The sequence below is a fragment of the Schistocerca piceifrons genome, chromosome 1 (genome assembly GCF_021461385.2).
Source record: "Schistocerca piceifrons isolate TAMUIC-IGC-003096 chromosome 1, iqSchPice1.1, whole genome shotgun sequence".
Taxonomy (NCBI): domain Eukaryota; kingdom Metazoa; phylum Arthropoda; class Insecta; order Orthoptera; family Acrididae; genus Schistocerca; species Schistocerca piceifrons.
In genome coordinates, this window is record NC_060138.1 from 352,964,013 (window position 1) to 352,984,297 (window position 20,285).

Below are 20,285 nucleotides of genomic sequence, written 5' to 3' on the forward strand. Positions count from 1 at the left end.
TTTGCCATTATGTAACTTCCTTAATTGTGACATGCACCACTCAACTATAATGTAGAGGAAGAGGGAAAAAAGTAGGGTTTGAGCAACAGGGAACCTTGAACGTATCAGATACTGTTTCCTGCCTACAGACTCAGATAAGTGAAAAAGGTCAGTGGGATTAGGAACTATAATGAAATGACAATTTAACACAAAATTCTGAAATTGTTTTCAGGAGTATTTAATGCAAAAATTTCCAATAAAAAGAATAACTTAATGAACTAAAGAGCCCTTTACAAAAGATTTCTGAAAATAATGGAACGTAGTATGCTGTAACATAGCATTACACAGATATTAAGTAAATAGTTCTCATTTATTTACTCTGAAGAAGTAGTCTTTTGTTAGATGATATTCTAAATATTCTTCATGCTTCAATCAGTGTCTTTTAAAAGATTACATGGGCAGTAAGCTATAAATAACTGGGCATACAAAATAACAGCCTTTATAGTCTATAGTTAGATTTGTTAAAATTACATTGAAAGCATTCTCAAAAATAATTTTGATGTAACATTGGAAACAATACTGAAAACACATACAGACCAAAAATGCAAAAGTAAATAATAAAAGTAAGACATGTCACAGAATCCGGCATGAACTTCCATGAATTCAAAAGCAGGCTTTCCTGTTCAGCACCTCATAGAAGCATTCACCTTCGTAGAATTAAAATTAGGTTTTCTGGAACCTTTCCACGGACAGACAATGGTGCTCGCACCACAATTTCATGACAACCATTCTACTAATAAACACAGTCAGTCAATACACAGTATTGATAGCCATTTTCCAGGCCTTTGAACTAGCATGGACTACATGGCTTAACACAAATTATTTTTAATCTAGTACAACAGAATAAAACTTAATTTCACATACTGCATCCTGTGCTCTTATATTAAACTAATATTTGTAGTGGAATATGTTCTCCACATGAAATGAACAAATGCCTCTCGAAATTGGCCAAGGAATGTGCCAATGTCATCTTTAAAAAAAATGAAATACATGAGTTTTATTGACAATGAATTTGTGCTTCAGGTCATTGCTCATTATAAGCACCAGTAGTACATCTGCATCACATTTCAACAATAAAAACAGACACCTTGAAAATTTAAGCCATTTACATCACTGCATTTCAATATTTACACTTTTTATACAGTTATAACAATATATTGTACAACACAGTAGTTCTTATGCAACAACGTCTAACTAAATCTATCACCAGTGATCCAGGTTATGGTTAGGACTTAAACCTTTAGTGTAACTGTTTCTGCAATGAAACAGCTTCTATAGACCAACTGTAAATGAAAGTTGGAAAAAAAAAGAAAGAGTTGGAATGTTATGTCTGTAAAAGGACTAGAGAAGACATTCTTTTTGTTTGAAAACAGCTTAAATAAAGATAGTGGAAAGCTGTCCCAACACCAGCAAAAATTTTCCAAGATAAATACATGAAAGAATTTTCCACATGGTAACAACAACAGTGAAAAACTAGCCTACTTCGGAACAATTCTCTTTATGTGATCATGGCCATAGAAGTAAATTATCACTTTTCTTCAAAATAAATTAAAAACTAATTGTCTTCACACCATCCAGCAGCATTTAAATGCTGCATCACACATACACACACATACAGGTATTTATTAGCACCATTTCAAAAGGGATATTGGGAAAAATTTATGGCAGGATGTTTGTGCTCTAAAGTTGTTTTGTCTTTTAAAAAGAAAACCTATGCCTCTAAAATGTATATCTTGCACAAAGACTTGCACAATGTGATTTATGAGGACTTACTTCAGGTAATAACTTTTCTTACAAAATAGCACGGGAAACATTCTAAAAATTTAAATGGAAAAAGGAATTTATTTCTTGGAATGGAATGAAATGCCACATTGGTCTCACAGGTGTGTGGAATGCATACTTATATGAATAAGTCTTATCTTTCTGTGAACGACAAATATTGTTGGCACCATATCTTTCTACACAAAACTAACAACTGCATTCTGACTCAAGAAATACTGCGTTACCGGAAGTAGTGTGCCTAGAACCATTCTTAATAGTTAAACCTGTGTTACCAGATTAATTAGTTTATCAAGTTCCTGTTCAATTTGTTTTCTCCGTGCTACTTCTTCATTTAGCTTGTCCATAAACTCTTTTACTGTTTTTGTGAACAATTCCTTCTGCTCTGCTAGACTCTGCTCCAACTTTCCTACCTGGAAGTTTAGAAAATGTTTGATTATTCTGTTTTCAAAAATCGTTCTTTAGAAACCACAGGTATACAGTACAATGTTTTTGCTTACCCTCTCCTTGAGTTCAAATAGCTGTTTTGTAGATATTGTGCCATCTGAGCTTGTGGTAGGGGGCTCTATTCTCTGCTCTACATCATGCGATAACACATTACTAGGTTCAGGAGCTTTTGTTTGTGCAGAGAGCAATGCAGTACTGCCAGAAATACTCTGACTTAATGATGTTGACTTTGAACTTGTTAGAGATGCACTTTCAGAAGTGAACCAATGTAGTTCAGAACTTGCTGCACTCATTGAGAAGGGCCTCTGTTGTACAGAGGAACCACCTATTGAAGAGCCTGTGCGAGTAGTTGATGAGTGCCTCATTATCACTGGAACTACATTCTCTGTTGAAGGCTTCTTTGATTTTGCCACTTGTTTTTCTTGAGTGGTGATATTCTTCATGGCAGCTGCAAGTCATAACAAGCAAAAAGTAATAATTATGTTGGAAGTTTTCATGTAACTAAGTCGTCTTTTAAATGAACATTCATTGGCAGCTGTATATACGTTTTATAGCAGCTATCACATAAATCATCAATATATATGATTTAATCTAGAACAATTGTAAAAGCTGAGAACATGTGAAGTATATACCCACTTGTATAGTTCAGTAGCGCTTGTTTTCGGGCATAACGAAATAAAATAGGTAACCCTGAAACTGGGAGTTTTCTTTCTTCACATTTTCAATTATTGACATAAAAATCAACACCAGAACTCTTGCACTTTTCTAATTATAAATTTTCTCTTGTACTTAATTTTTACCACAGTTCACTATTCTCCATTAGTATCACCATAAATAACTTTGAACTTACAGTTACCAACTATGACAATGTATTGTGCCTTCCTGTATGGTTTGCTGTACCAATATATGCATGGACCACACAAAACTCTCACCTCTAGTGAAACTGATGCATTAATTTATGGACAGAGCAAACCATAATGTTAGTTGTTGAAAGGTACTGCTAATGTACTTACTAGCGCAAACACCGTTTTGCGAATGACGAAGTTATCATTACACTTTTTTCCCCATCTGATTAAGTTAAAAAATTGCCAAGAAAGGCAGAACTAATTCTCTATAAGACAGTTTTTTATAGTTACAGCCATGAAGTCAGAAGAAGAAATTTACAGTGCCTAACTGAGAAGGATTTTTTGTAGTAAAACAAATGTGATCAACAGCTTGCAATTTTTTCTGAAAAATGAAACTGGTTTCAGTAGGAGCAACTTCACTGCTATTGGATGGGCAAATAAAAAGTTCTATGCTTTGGGAATTTGCTGTAGATATATGCAGAGGACAGTATTAGACCAAGTTTTGAAACCATGTTTTTTTTTCTTTGAAGTTCAGAAAGGTGGGGAAGGGGGTGGGTAACAAAATTTACAAAAATAGTTTTGGTGGAAGGCTCTGTCACTTATTTTAAGCATTAGTTGAAAATGGGATACCCCAGCATCAGAGGACAGACAATATTATCTGAAAAAGCCAGTTGTTTATTGTTTCTCTCATTCAACAAGACTCCTTTAATGAGCCTATGGGTCCATCTTCTCGTAACTATGATATTTTGCAGTAATTCTATTTATCAACCTCTGACTTCACTAAGGCGAGCTCCTTCTAATGGTTCATTATCAGCTTTCACGCCACATTATTATATGAAACCCCTTTATGGCTTCTTGTTTTTAGTGATATTTGAAAATTTTATCATTTTTACTTACTTATTAGAGAATGCACACACTGCTATACATCATCACTAATATACCAATAAATAAAGATGCACAAATGAATAGAAATGGTTGGTTTTCTATCCGAATACCCTCCTCCTTTCACTCATACATACACTTACTCTCACTCACTCTGAACATAAATCACATAAATCTTAATAGTAATTCACATTCTAGAATCCTAATATGTTGATTAATTATAACAGGAGCAGCTAATATGGTATTCTTTTATCTGCTTCTGAATATCTGGGTAGTTCCAATTTTCTGCAAGCTGTCTAAAGCAAATATATTTCACAGTTTGCTGGCAGACTATAAAACTGCGATCTGAACCCTAGGCCAGTGTTATAGAAATTTTTTGTTTGGTTCACGGGTTATTCTAAAATCATTCTTGGTAACAGTCATAAATACTATTAGAGAGTAAATGTATTGTCCATGAGTACAAATTCCAAGGTCTTTTAAAAAGCCTCCACAAGTTGGTAACAGAAGAACTTTAAATAATTTCTTGCTGTACACTTCCATATGAAACACACATTTTTCTAAATTTCAGCTGAAATTGCCCATAACACTCTACCATAGCGCTGTATTGAATGAAATTATCCTAATAATCATATCTGCATGGCAACATATGGAGACACTTTCTGTGCAAAGCAAGCATAACAGATTTTTGGTTAACTCATCCCAGGCTGCTGCTAACTCTGGGAACTACTTGTAATTATGTTCTCCTACTCTCCACTCCATGTCTCTCATAGACTTTCGAGCCATTCATTGGTGCACTTGTATCATCAGAAAATGAGAGTCCTTCGTGGGGACACAATATTTAATCTTGATGGCCCCTGTGTTTTTGTTAGCATTAGGAAGTATTCATTGACATTGATGCCTAATGATTTTAATTTAACATGATCCATCTTGCAGCTGTCATCAGCAATGAAGTTATGTATCACTTGCTTTACTGAGTCTATGCATTTCATGCCTAATCATGCACCAAACAGTCATTGCTTTGTTTTTGGAATTTTGTATTATTCGCGCACAGCCCATTATGTGCTGAGGAATTTTGCAGCACTGTTGGCAGTGCAGATTTATGTCTTAATTAGAGCTAGCCCTCTGTATTAATAGAAAACTTTCAGTTTCCAACATAAGATACTTTGATCCCAGACGTAAGTGATCTTTTCTCTCGGCTTCTGCTGTAATTGCCTCTACGATTAGAAGGGAAAACTGGAATCACACTGTTTTAAGAATTTTACTGTCTACTGTGTGATCTTGGGAAGCATTGTGCCATTGCCCATCCAATAAATTCTGCCTGAATATTATTTATTATTCCTTAAAGCTGCAGTTTTCACTTCATGGTTAAAGTTGACTGGTATGGATACTTCACTACTGTCATTTGACCACCAAATCCAGATAAAAATTTATTACGTGCTCCCATCTATTTCCTGGAAGGCAGTTGGATTCAGAAATAACTTATAACAGCTGTTGGGCTGTGTCATCCTGTTCTCGTTGGGAATGTTACAAAGGGAACAAACCAAATTAGTGATGAAATCAATACAACAATCAGACATACAAGACTTCCTAGTTAGTTCCATTGCAATCAGTACTCTCTCTCCTCTATAATGAACACTATTGAGGGGTAATCTGGATTACTGCACCAGTGTCTGTGAGAATTGCAACATAAATGAAGAATAGCCAAAGTGAATCCTAAATTAGAAGATGCATAAAACTGTGCACCAGCAGTAAGTGATTAAGGCTGAAGAGAGATGGCAGACTTATAAGGGTAACAGCAGCTGTACTGTACCCTCCTTGTGACTATAAAATTTAAGTCTCATGCCATGCTCTGGTTGTGCATAGATATGAAAAGGTGTCTGATGGTGAACAGTTTAAACTCAACCCTGGAGTCCCAACACAATAATGTACTAGTCTGTGGCAATAGTTTCAATGGATCAAGTACCACATGCAGCTCCAACAACATTTAACTGTACAGGCCCATAGAACATACACTATGAGATCGAAAGTATCCGGACACCCCCAAAAACATAAGTTTTTCAGATTAGGTACATTATGCTGCCACATACTGCTAAGTACTCCATATCAGCGACCTCAGTAGTCGTTAGACATCATGAAAGCAGAATGGGGTGATCTGAGGAACTCAAGGACTTCGAATGTAGTGTCACTTGTGTCATATGTCTGCACGTGAGATTTCCATACTTCTAAGCATCCCTAGGTCTGCTGTTTCCAACGTGATAGTGAAATGGAAACTTGAAGGGACACATACAGCACAAAAGCGTACATGCTCACCTCGACTGTTGACTTAAGAGACCTTCGACAGTTGAAGAGGGTCACAATGTGTAATAGGCAGATATCTATCCAGACCATCACACAGGAATTTCAAACTGCATCAGGATCCACTGCAAGTACTACGACAGATAGGCAGGAGGTGAGAAAACTTGGATTTCATGGTCGAGTGGCTAGTCATAATCCACACATCACACCGGTAATCGACACACGACGTCTCACTTGTTGTAAGGAGCGTAAACATTGGATGATTTAACAATGGAATAATGTTGTGTGGAGTGATGGATCACTGTACACAATGCGGCGATCCAATGGTAGGGCACGGGTATGGCGAATGCCCGGTGAACATTATCTTCCAGCGTATGTAGTGGCAACAGTAAAATTCAGAGGCGGTGGTGTTATGGTGTGGTGGTGTTTTTCATGGAGGGGGCTTGCAACCCTTGTTGTTTTGCATGTCATTATCACAGCACAGGCCTACATAGATGTTTCACGCACCTTCTTGCTTCCCACTGTTGAAGGGCAATTCGGGGATGGTGATTGCATCTTTCAACATGATCAAGCACCTGTTCACAATGCACGGCCTGTGGTGGAGTGGTTACATGGCAATATCATACATGTAATGGACTGGCCTACACAGAACCCTGCACTGAATCCTATAGAACACCTTTGGGATGTTTTGGAATGATGACTTCATGCCAGGCATCACCGACCGACATCGATACCACTCCCCAGTGGAGCTTTTTGTGGAGAATGGGCTGCCGATCTCCAAGAAACCTGCCAGCACCTGATTGAATGTATGACTGCGAGAGTGGAAAGTGTCATCAAGGCTAAGGGTGGGCCAACACCATACTGAATTCCAGCATTACTGATGGAGGATGCCATGAACTTTTAAAAGATTTTCAGCCAAGTGTCCTGATACTTTTGATCACATTGTGTATCAGGTTAACACGACACACTTTTTTTGCTGTTGGTAGGAGTATATATTTTTAAGTAGTGTGGGAAGTTGTTCTCTCAGTTGGAGTCCCAAAACCTACTGTATGGAGACACTGTTAGCAAACTGGTCGTGCTCTTAGAAACTCAAGACTCTTGTAGCCGCTCCTCATTTCAAATTTTTTCGTGAGTGGCTTCATAATAATCATCACTCTCAAAAGTAATGATCAATGAACTGGAGGTCATGACTAAGAACCGTAACTTTTATTGCTGATGTGGAGCCTCATTTCAAGATCTAATGCTTCGTGATGCCGGTATTCAAAATTTTGCTGCTCATAAAATGTGGGCCGAGATTCTAAAGCATGACAGTCCTGGTCTCAAAGACATGCTTGAAGTAGTCTAAGCCCAAAAATTGAAAGACATCACTGAACTTTACTTTAACATGGATGTTGTAATACTAACAGTGGATACCGTGCAACAGCCCAAGTTTTGCATGGCTCGGGTTCACCAACACAAGCAACAGCAAAAACATAGCACAAGGTGCTCAGCCACTTCCTTGGTTGGTTCAAAACAAACAAATAAACCTTGTGAAGTCTAATGTGAAATGTTATGTAATGCATGACCACTTTTTCTTCACCATGTGGAATGCCAACTCTGCCATAAATCAAGACACAAACAGCAAGTCTGCATGCAAATGAAGCAAAATGTAAATTCTGTCCCCCTGAAATCTCAACTCGAAGAAATGGAAACATGTATGATCTCTCATACTGAATCTGTAACCACGTCTCCTAGAAATCCACACAGGAACTGTGGATTAAAATGACAGAAATCACACAGCATAAAACTTGCCTTACTTTAACCAGTACTCCTCTAATATGAGTACAGCTGAACGCTTTGTCCATCACAATTCAGAAAGAGACAGTCTTTCACAAGTCAGAACAGATAGTCACAGTAACAGGACAAACGGCAAACTGTTCATCTTTCTGCAGATTTGCTATTGGCTTGTATCATTTCAATTAAGATACTTGTGCTTCAGTCACACTTGTTAATCAAAATACTCATAAGCAATTGGGACACCTCCAGCCATAAAAATCTTGCTTGCACCATGCGGCCTACAATGGCAGAAGTATCTCTGTTCTTGGAACGCACACTTTGTGAGCAAGATAAAGGAATATGACTACATCAGCTCCATTCACCATAATTCAGTCGTGTTCTATCCCAATATTTTTAGCATAGATACATCTGATTTAGACATTCAGGACAATGTGCTTCCCATTGATCTGTAACTTTCCCATGCCAGTATTCATCAGATGTGTGAATAATATGGGTATTTGTCCAACACCACACTGGGACATAAGAATTTTTATGTAAACATTATTCTCATTGACAATGCAAAAACCTTAGTACTATCGCACTCATCCACTATCTCATACTGTTCTCAGTGGAGTTGAATCTGAACCCAACAGATCAGAACAAATTGGAGGTTTGAAATCCGTTTCTGCCAGTCAGTGGGCCACTTCCCTTGTGACCACAAGAAAAGCAAATGGGAAGATTAAATTCTGTGCCAACTTTAAAGCTACAGTTACTATTCAAACAGTGATCGATTGCTTCCAGCTTCCACTTAGTGGTGAGCTTATGGATCGCCTAGCAGGTGGGCGATTCTTTTCAAAAACTGATTCATACAATGCTTACCTTCAACTTCCATGGATGAGGAAATGGGGAAGTTTATGATGATGAACACATCAGCTTGTATCAATACCAGCATCTTCCCTTTGAAGTGCCTTTGCTCCTCCATTGTTTTGAAGCTTTCTTGAACAAGTGACAATGAAAGTTCTACCCCGTTCAAATTATTTGGGTGACAATACTGTATCCTGACAAACACCAGAACATCTACATCTACATTTGCATGACTACTCTGCAATTCACATTTAAGTGCTTGGCAGAGGGTTCGTCGAACCACAATCATACTCTCTACCATTCTACTCCCGAACAGCGCGCGGGAAAAACGAACACCTAAACCGAACTGTTCGAGCTCTGATTTCTCTTATTTTATTTTGATGATCATTCCTACCTATGTAGGTTGGGCTCAACAAAATATTTTCGCATTCGGAAGAGAAAGTTGGTGACGAAAAACATCTTTGCTGTAATGACTTCCATCCCAATTCGCGTATCATATCTGCCACACACACTCCCCTACTACGTGATAATACAAAACGAGCTGCCCTTTTCTGCACCCTTTCGATGTCCTCCGTCAATCCCACCTGGTAAGGATCCCACACCGCCCAGCAATATTCTAACAGAGGACGAACGAGTGTAGTGTAAGCTGTCTCTTTAGTGGACTTGTTGCATCTTCTAAGTGTCCTGCCAATGAAACGCAACCTTTGGCTCGCCTTCCCCACAATATTATCTATGTGGTCTTTCCAACTGAAGTTGTTCGTAATTTTAACACCCAGGTACTTAGTTGAATTGACAGTCTTGAGAATTGTACTATTTATCGAGTAATCGAATTCCAACGGATTTCTTTTGGAACTCATGTGGATCACCTCACACTTTTTGTTATTTAGTGTCAACTGCCACCTGCCACACCATACAGCAATCTTTTCTAAATCGCTTTGCAACTGATACTGGTCTTCGGATGACCTTACTAGATGGTAAATTACAGCATCATCTGCGAACAACCTAAGAGAATTGCTCAGATTGTCACCCAGGTCATTTATATAGATCAGGAACAGCAGAGGTCCCAGGACGCTTCCCTGGGGAAAACCTGATATCACTTCAGTTTTACTCGACGATTTGCCATCTATTACTACGAACTGCGACCTTCCTGACAGGAAATCACGAATCCAGTCGCACAACTGAGACGATACCTCATAGGCCCGCAGCTTGATTAGAAGGTGCTTGTGAGGAACGGTGTCAAAAGCCTTCCGGAAATCTAGAAATACAGAATCAACTTGAGATCCGCTGTCGATAGCGGCCATTACTTCGTGCGAATAAAGAGCTAGCTGCGTTGCACAAGAACGATGTTTTCTGAAACCATGCTGATTACGTATCAATAGATCGTTCCCTTTGAGGTGATTCATAAGGTTTGAATACAGTATATGCTCCAAAACCCTACTGCAAACCGACGTCAATGATATAGGTCTGTAGTTCGATGGATTACTCCTACTATCCTTCTTAAACACTGGTGTGACCTGCGCAATTTTCCAATCTGTAGGTACAGATCTATCGGTGAGCGAGCAGTTGTATGTGAGTGCTAAGTAGGGAGCTACTGTATCAGCGTAATCTGAAAGGAACCTAATAGGTATACAATCTTGACCTGCAGACTTGCCCGTATCAAGCGATTTGAGTTGCTTCGCAACCCCTAAGGTATCTACTTCTAAGAAGCTCATGCTAGCAGCTGTTCGTGTTTCAAATTCTGGAATATTCCATTCATCTTCCCTGGTGAAGGAATTTCGGAAAACTGCGTTCAATAACTCTGCTTTAGTGGCGCAGTCGTCGGTAACAGTACCATCGGCACTGCACAGTGAAGGTATTGACTGCGTCTTGCCGCTTGTGTACTTTACGTAGGACCAGAATTTCTTCGGATTTTCTACCAAATTTTGAGACAATGCTTCGTTGTGGAACCTATTAAAGGCATCTAGCATTGAAGTCCGTGCCAAATTTCGCGCGTCTGAATTTTAGCCAATCTTCGGGATTTTGCGTTGTTCTGAACTTCGCATGCTTTTTCCGTTGCCTCTGCAACAGAGTTCGGACCTGTTTTGTGTACCACGGGGGATCAGTTCCATCTCTTACCAATTTATGAGGTACGAATCTCTCAATTGCTGTTGCTACTATATCTTTGAATTTGAGCCACATCTCGTCTACATTTGCATAGTCAGATCGGAAGGAATGGAGATTGTCTCTTAGGAAGGCTTCTAGTGACACTTTATCCGCTTTTTTAAATAAAATTTTTTGCGTTTGTTTCTGGTGGATTTGGAAGAAACGGTATTGAGCCTAGCTACAACGACCTTGTGATCACTAATCCCTGTATCAGTCATGATGCTCTCTATCAGCTCTGGATTGTTTGTGGCTAAGAGGTCAAGTGTGTTTTCGCAACCATTTACAATTTGTGTGGATCCGTGGACTAACTGCTCGAAATAATTTTCGGAGAAAGCATTTAGGACGATCTCTGAAGATGTTTTCTGCCTACCACCGATTTTGAACAAGTATTTTTGCCAACATATCGAGGGAAGGTTGAAGTCCCCACCAACTATAACCATATGAGTGGGGTATTTATTTGTTACGAGACTCAAATTTTCTCTGAACTGTTCCGCAACTATATCATCGGAGTCTGGGGGTCGGTAGAAGGAGCCAATTATTAACTTAGTTCAGCTGTTAAGTACAATCTCCACCCATACCAATTCGCACGGAGTATCTACTTCGACTTCACTACAAGATAAACCACTACTGACAGACACAAACACTCCACCACCAATTCTGCCTAATCTGTCTTTCCTGAACACCGTCTGAGACTTCGTAAAAATTTCTGCAGAACTTATTTCGGGCTTTAGCCAGCTTTCTGTACCTATAACGATTTCAGCTTCTGTGCTTTCTATTAGCGCTTGAAGCTCAGAGACTTTCTCAGCACAACTACAACAATTATAACTACAATTCCGACTGTTCCTTGATCCAAGCACGTCCTGTATTTGCCATGCACCCTTTGATATTGCAGCCCACCATGTACTTTTCCCGAGGCCTTCTAACCTAAAAAACTGCCCAGTCCACGCCACACAGCCTCCGCTACCTGTGTAGCCGCCAGCTGAGTGTAGTGAACTCCTGACGTATTCAGCGGAACCCGAAAGCCCACCACCCTATGGCGCACGTCAAGGAATCTGCAACCAACACGGTCGCAAAACCGTCTAAGCCTCTGATTCAGACCCTCCACCCGGCTCTGCACCAAAGGTCCGCAGTCGGTTCTGTCAATGATGCTGCAGATGGTGAGCTCTGCCTTCATCTCGTAAGCAAGACCAGCAGCCTTTACCAAATCAGATAGCCGCTGGAATCCAGAGAGAATTTCCTCAGATCCAAAGCGACACACGTAATTGGTGCCGACATGTGCCACCACCTGCAGCTGGCTGCACCCTGTGCTCTTCATGGCATCCGGAAGGACCCTTTCCACATCAGGAATGACTCCACCCGGAATGCACACGGAGTGCACAGTGGATTTCTTCCCCTCCTTATCCACCATATCCCTAAGGGGCCCCATTACGTGCTTAACACTGGAGCTCCCAACTAGCAATAAGCCCACCCTCCGTGATTGCCCGGACCTTGAAGACTGAGAATCATCCTCTGAAACAGGGCAGGCAGCTGCATCTGGCTCAGCCAGAGACAGTGCCTGAAACCTGTTTGTCAGACGCACCGGGGAGGCTTTCTGATCAGCCTCCGGGGACGTCTTTCGCTGCCTGCCACGCCTCGGAACGACCTCCCAATCAACCACAGGCGAGGGTTCAGCCCCACTGCGGGCAGCAACCGGGGTAACCACAGCAGCAGACCGATCTGGGGACAGACGGGACGAGGTTGACATCCCTGTGATACCCAAGTCCGGCTCCCCACAGTGGTGCCCATTGGCAACAGCTTCAAGCTGTGCGACTGAAGTCAGCGCTGATCGCAGCTGTGAGCGAAGGGGTGCCAACTCAGCCCTCATCCGAACACAGCAATCACAGTCCCTGTCCATTCTAATCGATGTTGAACAACAGTTACTGAAACACAACTCGGTGCCTAGATGACGCAAAGGAAACATGCAAAGAATGTATGAACTAACCTGTACAAATGCCTAATGACTGCACTACAATCTGCCTGAATTTACATCAACAATGGAACAGCATCCCACAAATAGGGAGTATCTTTTTTGAGTTTTAACTGATGCAGTACTCAACTGTAATTTACAGCAATATTCATTTTTTAATACTGAAAGCCAATGTTCGTGACATGCCATTTACTCCCATGGAGCTCATCACTTGACTAAACGTTCGTAAGTCACACAGAGATTACATTCTCCTCCAAATTTATGTGCATCACAAATACTGCTTCTTTGTATCATCTCCAGCGTTATAGTGTTCCTTTTACATGGACTGGAGAATGAGAACAGTCTTTCGGAAGCTGAAAGTAGTATTGTTTAGTCACCTATGCCTCAGGCATTTTGATCTACAAAAACCAGTAGTGCTTGCAACAGATGCAACATCACATGAAATAGAAACAGTTTCTTTTCATAAGGTTAGCAACACAGAACGCCCTGCAGAAGTCATGTCTCAGATGTTGAACGAAGTCTGAAGTCAGCTAGGGTTAGCTTGAAAATGAAGCTCTAGTCCTAATTTACAGTGTCACAAAATTTTATCAATTTCTGTGGGGTAGAAAATTTTTTCTCGTGACTGATCATAGCCATTGGCTGCTGTTTTTTATCTGGCGAAAGATGTACCTGATTATACAGCACAGAAATTCCAACATTAATCAATACTTTTTCCAATTATCAATAAGAAACTGTCACCTTATTCATACTGATTTTTCCAGTCCTTTCTGGAACACACTACAGCTCATTATCACTGTACACAGCAAATATCCTTTTGTATTTACAGTGCACTTCGTTACTAGTGTGCTATGAAAGCTGTGAAAGCACTCCATCCAGTTTTTCGCTTCGAAGGTTTGCCACCGACAACTATTTTGGACAACGGTCCACAATTTTGTTGTCATAATATCAACAATTTTGCCAGAATTCAAAACATCTGAATGGAACCATTCTATCCAAAATTGAACAGTGAAGCCGAACATTTCATTCACACTTTGACGACTCGGATATCCAAACTGCCCACTTTGCACTTGAGGGAAAAATGCTTTGATTTTGTTTCTGAGAATCAGCACTCAAGACTGTTTGTTTCTAACGTTAACATTTGAAAATTCATTGCTTCACAGAATAATGTAGGTACAGAGGTAAAAACTGGCACCTGCTTGAAATAACATGGTGGTGCGTTTCACTGAAACAAAAAAAAGTGAACAAAATGACCAACAGATGGCACTTAATCTGATACAAAAGTAATAAATGGGGAAAAACTGATTTTTGGGAAAGAAGAAGATCTTTATAACAATTGCTGAACATGTCAGTCATCATCCATCAACAATACCTGTAGTCAAGGGATGATGATTTAAACAGCACTATACAGCTTACCAGTAGATATGGTAGGAAATTGCCATTGGATGTTGCTTTCTGGCGTCCCTAATGAGAGCAGACGGTCGCAGTAGACTTACGACTTCACATAACCACACAACCAATTATCGCATGGACTGAAGTCTGGGGACCAGGGAGGCCAAGATGTGGCAGCTCATCATGCGGTCCTTGCCAAACGATGTGCACAAGGTATCTTTCGCATGTGTAGCAATGGGGTGGCGGAGTACCATCCTACATGAAAGTTTTACCTTCCAGCATGTGTATCAGCCAGGCTAAGCTAGATCTGACTCCCTCTCTCCAAACAGCTCATTTTATACCTAATTCTCATGCGTAATCACTGACATGTTGCTGTCTAGCGCCACCTGTTGGCCAGTTTTTTTACTCTTTTTTTGTTTGAATAAAACTGCATGTCATTTCCAGTTTGTCAATTTTTACCTTTCTAACTACATTATTCCATGAATAATGTGCATTTTCAAATGTTAAAGGACTTCTGGGCCACCCTGTGTACAACTAAGCACCAAGGAATAATCTAAAGCATTTTAAAGTTAAGTTTTTCTTAATTATTAATGGTACATTTTACAAGTGAACTGTGTTATCTTTTTGTAAATGTTTGACTGTATTTATTGGCGATCTTAATTATTAGCACATCAGGCAGTATACAAATTACTATGCATGTCATGAACACATTGATTGTAAAATGCTGCCTACAACATACAAAGGTTAACCAACGTACAGTGGTAAGCCAAACATGACCACCACTGCCCATCATGAGGCTGGATGTCACCTGGTGGCTTTGCGGGTATATGATTTAAGCAGAGCAGACATGGACGAGGGATGACACTAGTGAAGGTATGGGCTTTAATAGTGAAGGTATGGGCTTCAGAAGGGGAAATCCATTGAGATAAGCGACTTTGATAATGAATAGATTATTAATCCGCAGAATCTGTGACAAGAATCTTGAAAATGGCAAAGTTGGTCAAATGTTCACATGCTACTGTCATGAGTATATACAGAAAGAGGTAATAGGACAGTGAAACTACCACTAGGTGCTAAATGGTTTGCTGTACAAGATTTCACAGAACCTGTGGCATCACTGCTGAAAGAGCACAATGGTGGTGCAAGCACAAGTGTTTGGGACCACATTGTGCGTTGTATATTGTTGAACATGGAACTACACAGCAGACATCCCACTTGCTCACATGTTGACCCAATGATACAGTCAATTACAATTGCAGTGAGCACAGGACCATCGGGATTTGACTGTCGATCAATGGAAAACGTTGGCTCTTTGAGTAAATCACATTTTTGATACACTAGGAATGCTATGACTGAGATTAATGGCAACTTGAAAAGTGCAGTATATCATTGACACAGGCTGGTGGGAGCAGTATTATGCTATGGAAGACGTTCTCCTGCACTTGCAAGGGACCTCTGGTAGTAATCTAAGATACACTGACCGCTGTGGCCCACTTGCATCCCTTCATGCTTGATGTCTTCCCCAATGGCAATGTAATGTTTCAGAGCCAGAACCGGGCGACAGTGGTTTAAGGAGTATTATAGTGGCCAAATTTACCTGATGTAAATCCTTTTGAATTTATTCGAGTTGCTATCAGGCACCATCACCGCATACGCATATCAGCGGCATGTTATTTATGCAAATTACATGACTTGTGTATAGACATCTAATGCCACAGACCCCCTCAAACCTACCAACAAACTATCAGATCCCCAATATGCAGAATCGGTGATGTATTTTGTTCCAAAGATGGACAAGCAAGCTCTGAAGTAAATGGTCGTAATGTTTTGGCTCATCAGTGTATGGTCAAACTGTTACGAGTCCTATCACGGTATGCGATTTTGTCTAAAATAAAGTCTTGCAAAATAAGTGTCACTCCTCTCCACAGACAAAATGACACATTTTACAACTACAATTAAGGCAAACTCTTACATAATGAAGGAAAGGTGGAAATGTACAGACAAAGAAAAATTTTCCAATGAGGTGGTTGAAAATTTCATCTGTGTGTTTCCCAATCAACAGTGCACCTACATTTATAGCTGAAGCAGAAAAACTTTTAACACAATAAAATTTAATAAATGTGACTGCCAATTTCTCTTGCTGCTGTATATCATATGTTACAAAAATCTAATTAGAGAATTCTGAGAAGTGATTTTTTGAACTTGCAAGTATTCCTCAGTTCCAATGTGGTTATTCCACAGCAGTTGTGGTAATAAAATTAAGCTACTAACAGCATGCACAGGTGTGTGTGTGTGTGTGTGTGTGTGTGTGTGTGTGTGTGTGTGTGTGTGTGTGTGTGTGTGTGTGTGGGGTGGGGGGAGGGGGGGGGGTTGGGGTAGGAGACCAGACTGCGAGGTCATCGGTCTCATCGGATTAGGGAAGGATGGGGAAGGAAGTCGGCCGTGCCCTTTCAAAGGAACCCTCCCAGCATTTGCCTGGAGCGATTTAGGGAAATCACGGAAAACCTAAATCAGGATGGCCGGACGCGGGATTGAACCGTCGTCCTCCCGAATGCGAGTCCAGTGTCTAACCACCATGCACAGAGGAATACAATGAGTTGGAAGTAGTCCTGATGTGAGGTATGAAGAGCACCCTCTGCCCATGATGTATAAAATCATTTGCAGAATGGAACCATTGACAATCTGATTCTGAAGTCATTTAAACTTCAGTTTCAATAAACTTGCACAAATCCCAGAATACTGCAACACTGTGTGAAAAAATTGGCCTTGTTCGCTATATTTCACACAGCTCTGAAGTGGCACTATTCAACAATAATTTTGAAGTGCACCATAGACACAGGTGATGAAATAATTACAGATTTCTAAGTAGTAATGGCTGTGTGTGTCTACAAAAGAATCTCTATGTAAGAACAATCAATCTTCTTACCAGGCTGCATAGACTGAAAAATATATGGTGGTTGCATTTTCACACAATATGAAATTAAGTTTTAGTGACCAGGATCTGAAAACAATATCCATATTCTGAGCTAAGCTTTCTAAAGAGATCCTGCTACTTAAAGTTTATTGTGCTTCACAACATTTTTTTTCTTTTATTTATTCTTTTGTTTGTGCATTGCTCCCCATCCACCCATTTATCCATTCACCCATTCACAACTGGTCAAAGGGGGTGGAACATACTTCAGGTATAGATCTTGTGTATGCTGTACTGGACAAGGAAGGAAGATTATTGTTAATGTCCGATCAGCAGTAAGGTCATCAGAAACAGGGAAAAAGCTCAGATTGGAGATTAAAACTGGTAATGCCCTCCAAGTACCAACTGCTTCAAATTATTTCATGAAACAAAATCTAAATCTGGATGGCTGTACAGGGATTTCAAATGTGACTTCTGCATGAGAGCCCACTGTGTTAACCATTGTCTTACCTTGCTCAGAACATTATTGGAGTAATCGCTGTGCACTTTTCTTGAGTGATTAATAGAGAGCATGGAGCATTTATTCAAGATTACCCTCTTGAATATTACCTACACCATTTCATTTCAACATTATCTCACTCAGTCCTATTCATGAACTGTGAGGAAAGAGAATTTTAAGAAACAATTGCAGGGAATTTTTTAATCTGTAAATGTGTGACAGGCAAAATAAACAAATTTTTTTGAGTTCTTAGTTACAACATTTTAGGTAGTTCTAAGATTTTGTTTTGGATGACCCAGTAGAAAGAAAGACTTTCCAAGCAGCTCACTAAATGATGAAGCAGAAGAAGAAGAAGAAGAAGAAGAATGAGAAAGAAGAAAAGCTGGATATACAATCATCAATAGTATAGCAGCTATAGTGTGTATGAGCAGAAAGTACACACTTCTCCCTTTAAATGAAACAAACAATTATTGGTGGTGTGGGGATAGTGCATGGCCCGAGGAAAGCAAATAAATACCGATAGTGGGCCCTTTCTTATTAGGTGGCAAACATGCAGCACACTAAAGTGGAACTACTGGTCCTGTGCATCAGTAGGAGTAAACTGGGAGTTAGTAAGTTGGGTGAAAAATGTGGTTGCCAATTTGTACAGGTTTACCTCAGACATCAACAACTTGGAAATGTGATTGTATCGTACGTGGACATCATTGTGTTCCATAAGAATTACCACAAACATTTTGGCTTCAAACCTTCATTTGTCCAGCTTCCTGGCAGCCTGGCCTTGCCAAAAAGTAAAGTTTATCTTTACCATACAGTGTATTTTCTTAATGTGGAAAATTAACATGCAGGCAAATAATGTAAAAAAATTGAGTATGATGCAACTGATTCTCTCTAAGTAATTAATAAATCAAACTTAAGAGTGAAAAATTAAAATTTCTATAAATGCATTTAGATAGATCTGCAACACTGCCACATGCAATCTCAAATACAACAGTATCATACAATATTATACAATTAACATTTAATGTTTGCAGAGTGAAAGACTCCTGTTTTTAGAGCTTGTGTGATAAAAATCATTCCAAGAAATTTAGTACACTACAAATAGTCAAGAATGGTACTCATGTATTACTGAGGCTGTACTTCTAACAACCTAGCCTTGGTCCTTTATCAGACGCTAGTTTACAAAATATGTTACTTACATAACTGTCATTTAACTACTATGGTTGTATCCTATTTGCTATGAAGTAAGGAACACACAGACTGAAACAGTTCCAGATCTGATACCAATTTTGATGTTTCTGAGTACCTAGAACGGTTTCATTGGGTGTGTGCACTTGGTTTTAATAAAGAATCTTATTTCTATCTTCAGATGATTACCTTGTTCAGCCTTAGCTTTTGTAGATGGTGGCGTTACTTTCTTCTCCATCTGATCAGGACTGTGAGAGAGTGCCTTGGGACTCGTCTGGCTTGGGGTAGGGCTCCGGGGACTAAGGAAATTTCTGGGCCCTGGGACATTCTTTCTTGCTTGATTCTGCATAAGTTCTTCTAACCAAGGTACTTTGTTCTTCTCACTTGCCCAACTCTTTGACCCACTGTCCTCTTTGTCATCACTGTCTTCATGGCTGTTCTCAATTTCATTGTGTCCAATGTCAGCATTTCCATTCATCATTCCAACAGGAGCTTGTTCCTGAAATGTGACGGACATTTATGAAGAAACTTGCCAGTAGCATTACCCTTCTTCCCTCCTTTCTCTCTCCCTGACACACACACACACACACACACACACACACACACACACACAGTCACTCATAACTCATGCACACATGGCCACTGTCTAAGGCTGCTGCATCTACAGTGTCTGAGAATCAGATCCACACAAACCACTCCTCATGCCTCTTCTCGGCAGCTGCTAGGCTAGCGACAAGATGTGGCAACACTGGCTGCAAGCTGAGGGGTGTGTTAGGGAAGGGAGAAGCAGTAGTGATGAGGGAGTAGGGAAATGGCACACGTACTCAGCTGCACCCAGCTAGCAACAATGCACGACACCTCAGTAAACAAACCATTTCATTTACCGAGACAAAAATGAGATTTTTACAGTGTTTTTTCAAATTTCCCTGATGTTTTTGATATTCCCCGATTTCCAGGACCTGTGGCAACCCTGCAGATTATGCAAGTAATAATGACTGTTAGTGCAGGCATTGCAATAAACTTGGTAAATTGAATACAAAGTTTTACAAAACTGGATACTGTCAGGCAAAGAAGACACAGTGACCCACATTACTTATTAAATTTTTAATAGTCTTGAATGCAGTACGATCTAATATTACTAGACAACCTGTTTCTATTGACAAACAACCATCTCGAGATCTTACTTTCTTTGTAATTGGTGACATCTAACAGTTTTAACCACAACAAAATGTTCCATTGAGTATTACTTTTCAAAATATCCTAAAGATGATCAGCAAACAAATATAG

At 39.9% G+C, this 20,285-nt stretch overlaps 1 protein-coding gene across 3 annotated transcripts in view; it reads right to left on the reverse strand.

The window, feature by feature from the left end:
• Nucleotides 1-250: 250 nt before the first annotated feature.
• Nucleotides 251-20,285, reverse strand: part of LOC124783201 (CD2-associated protein-like) — an 88,192-nt gene continuing 68,157 nt past the window's right edge. For all 3 annotated transcript variants that reach the window (XM_047254003.1, XM_047254004.1, XM_047254005.1), the window contains 3 exons: nucleotides 19,188-19,497; nucleotides 2,319-2,713; nucleotides 251-2,231 (listed from right to left, as the gene is read on the reverse strand). In XM_047254003.1, coding sequence (XP_047109959.1) covers nucleotides 2,079-2,231; nucleotides 2,319-2,713; nucleotides 19,188-19,497 — 858 coding nt within the window. In that variant the 3' untranslated portion in view covers nucleotides 251-2,078. The remainder of the gene's footprint in view (nucleotides 2,232-2,318; nucleotides 2,714-19,187; nucleotides 19,498-20,285) is intronic.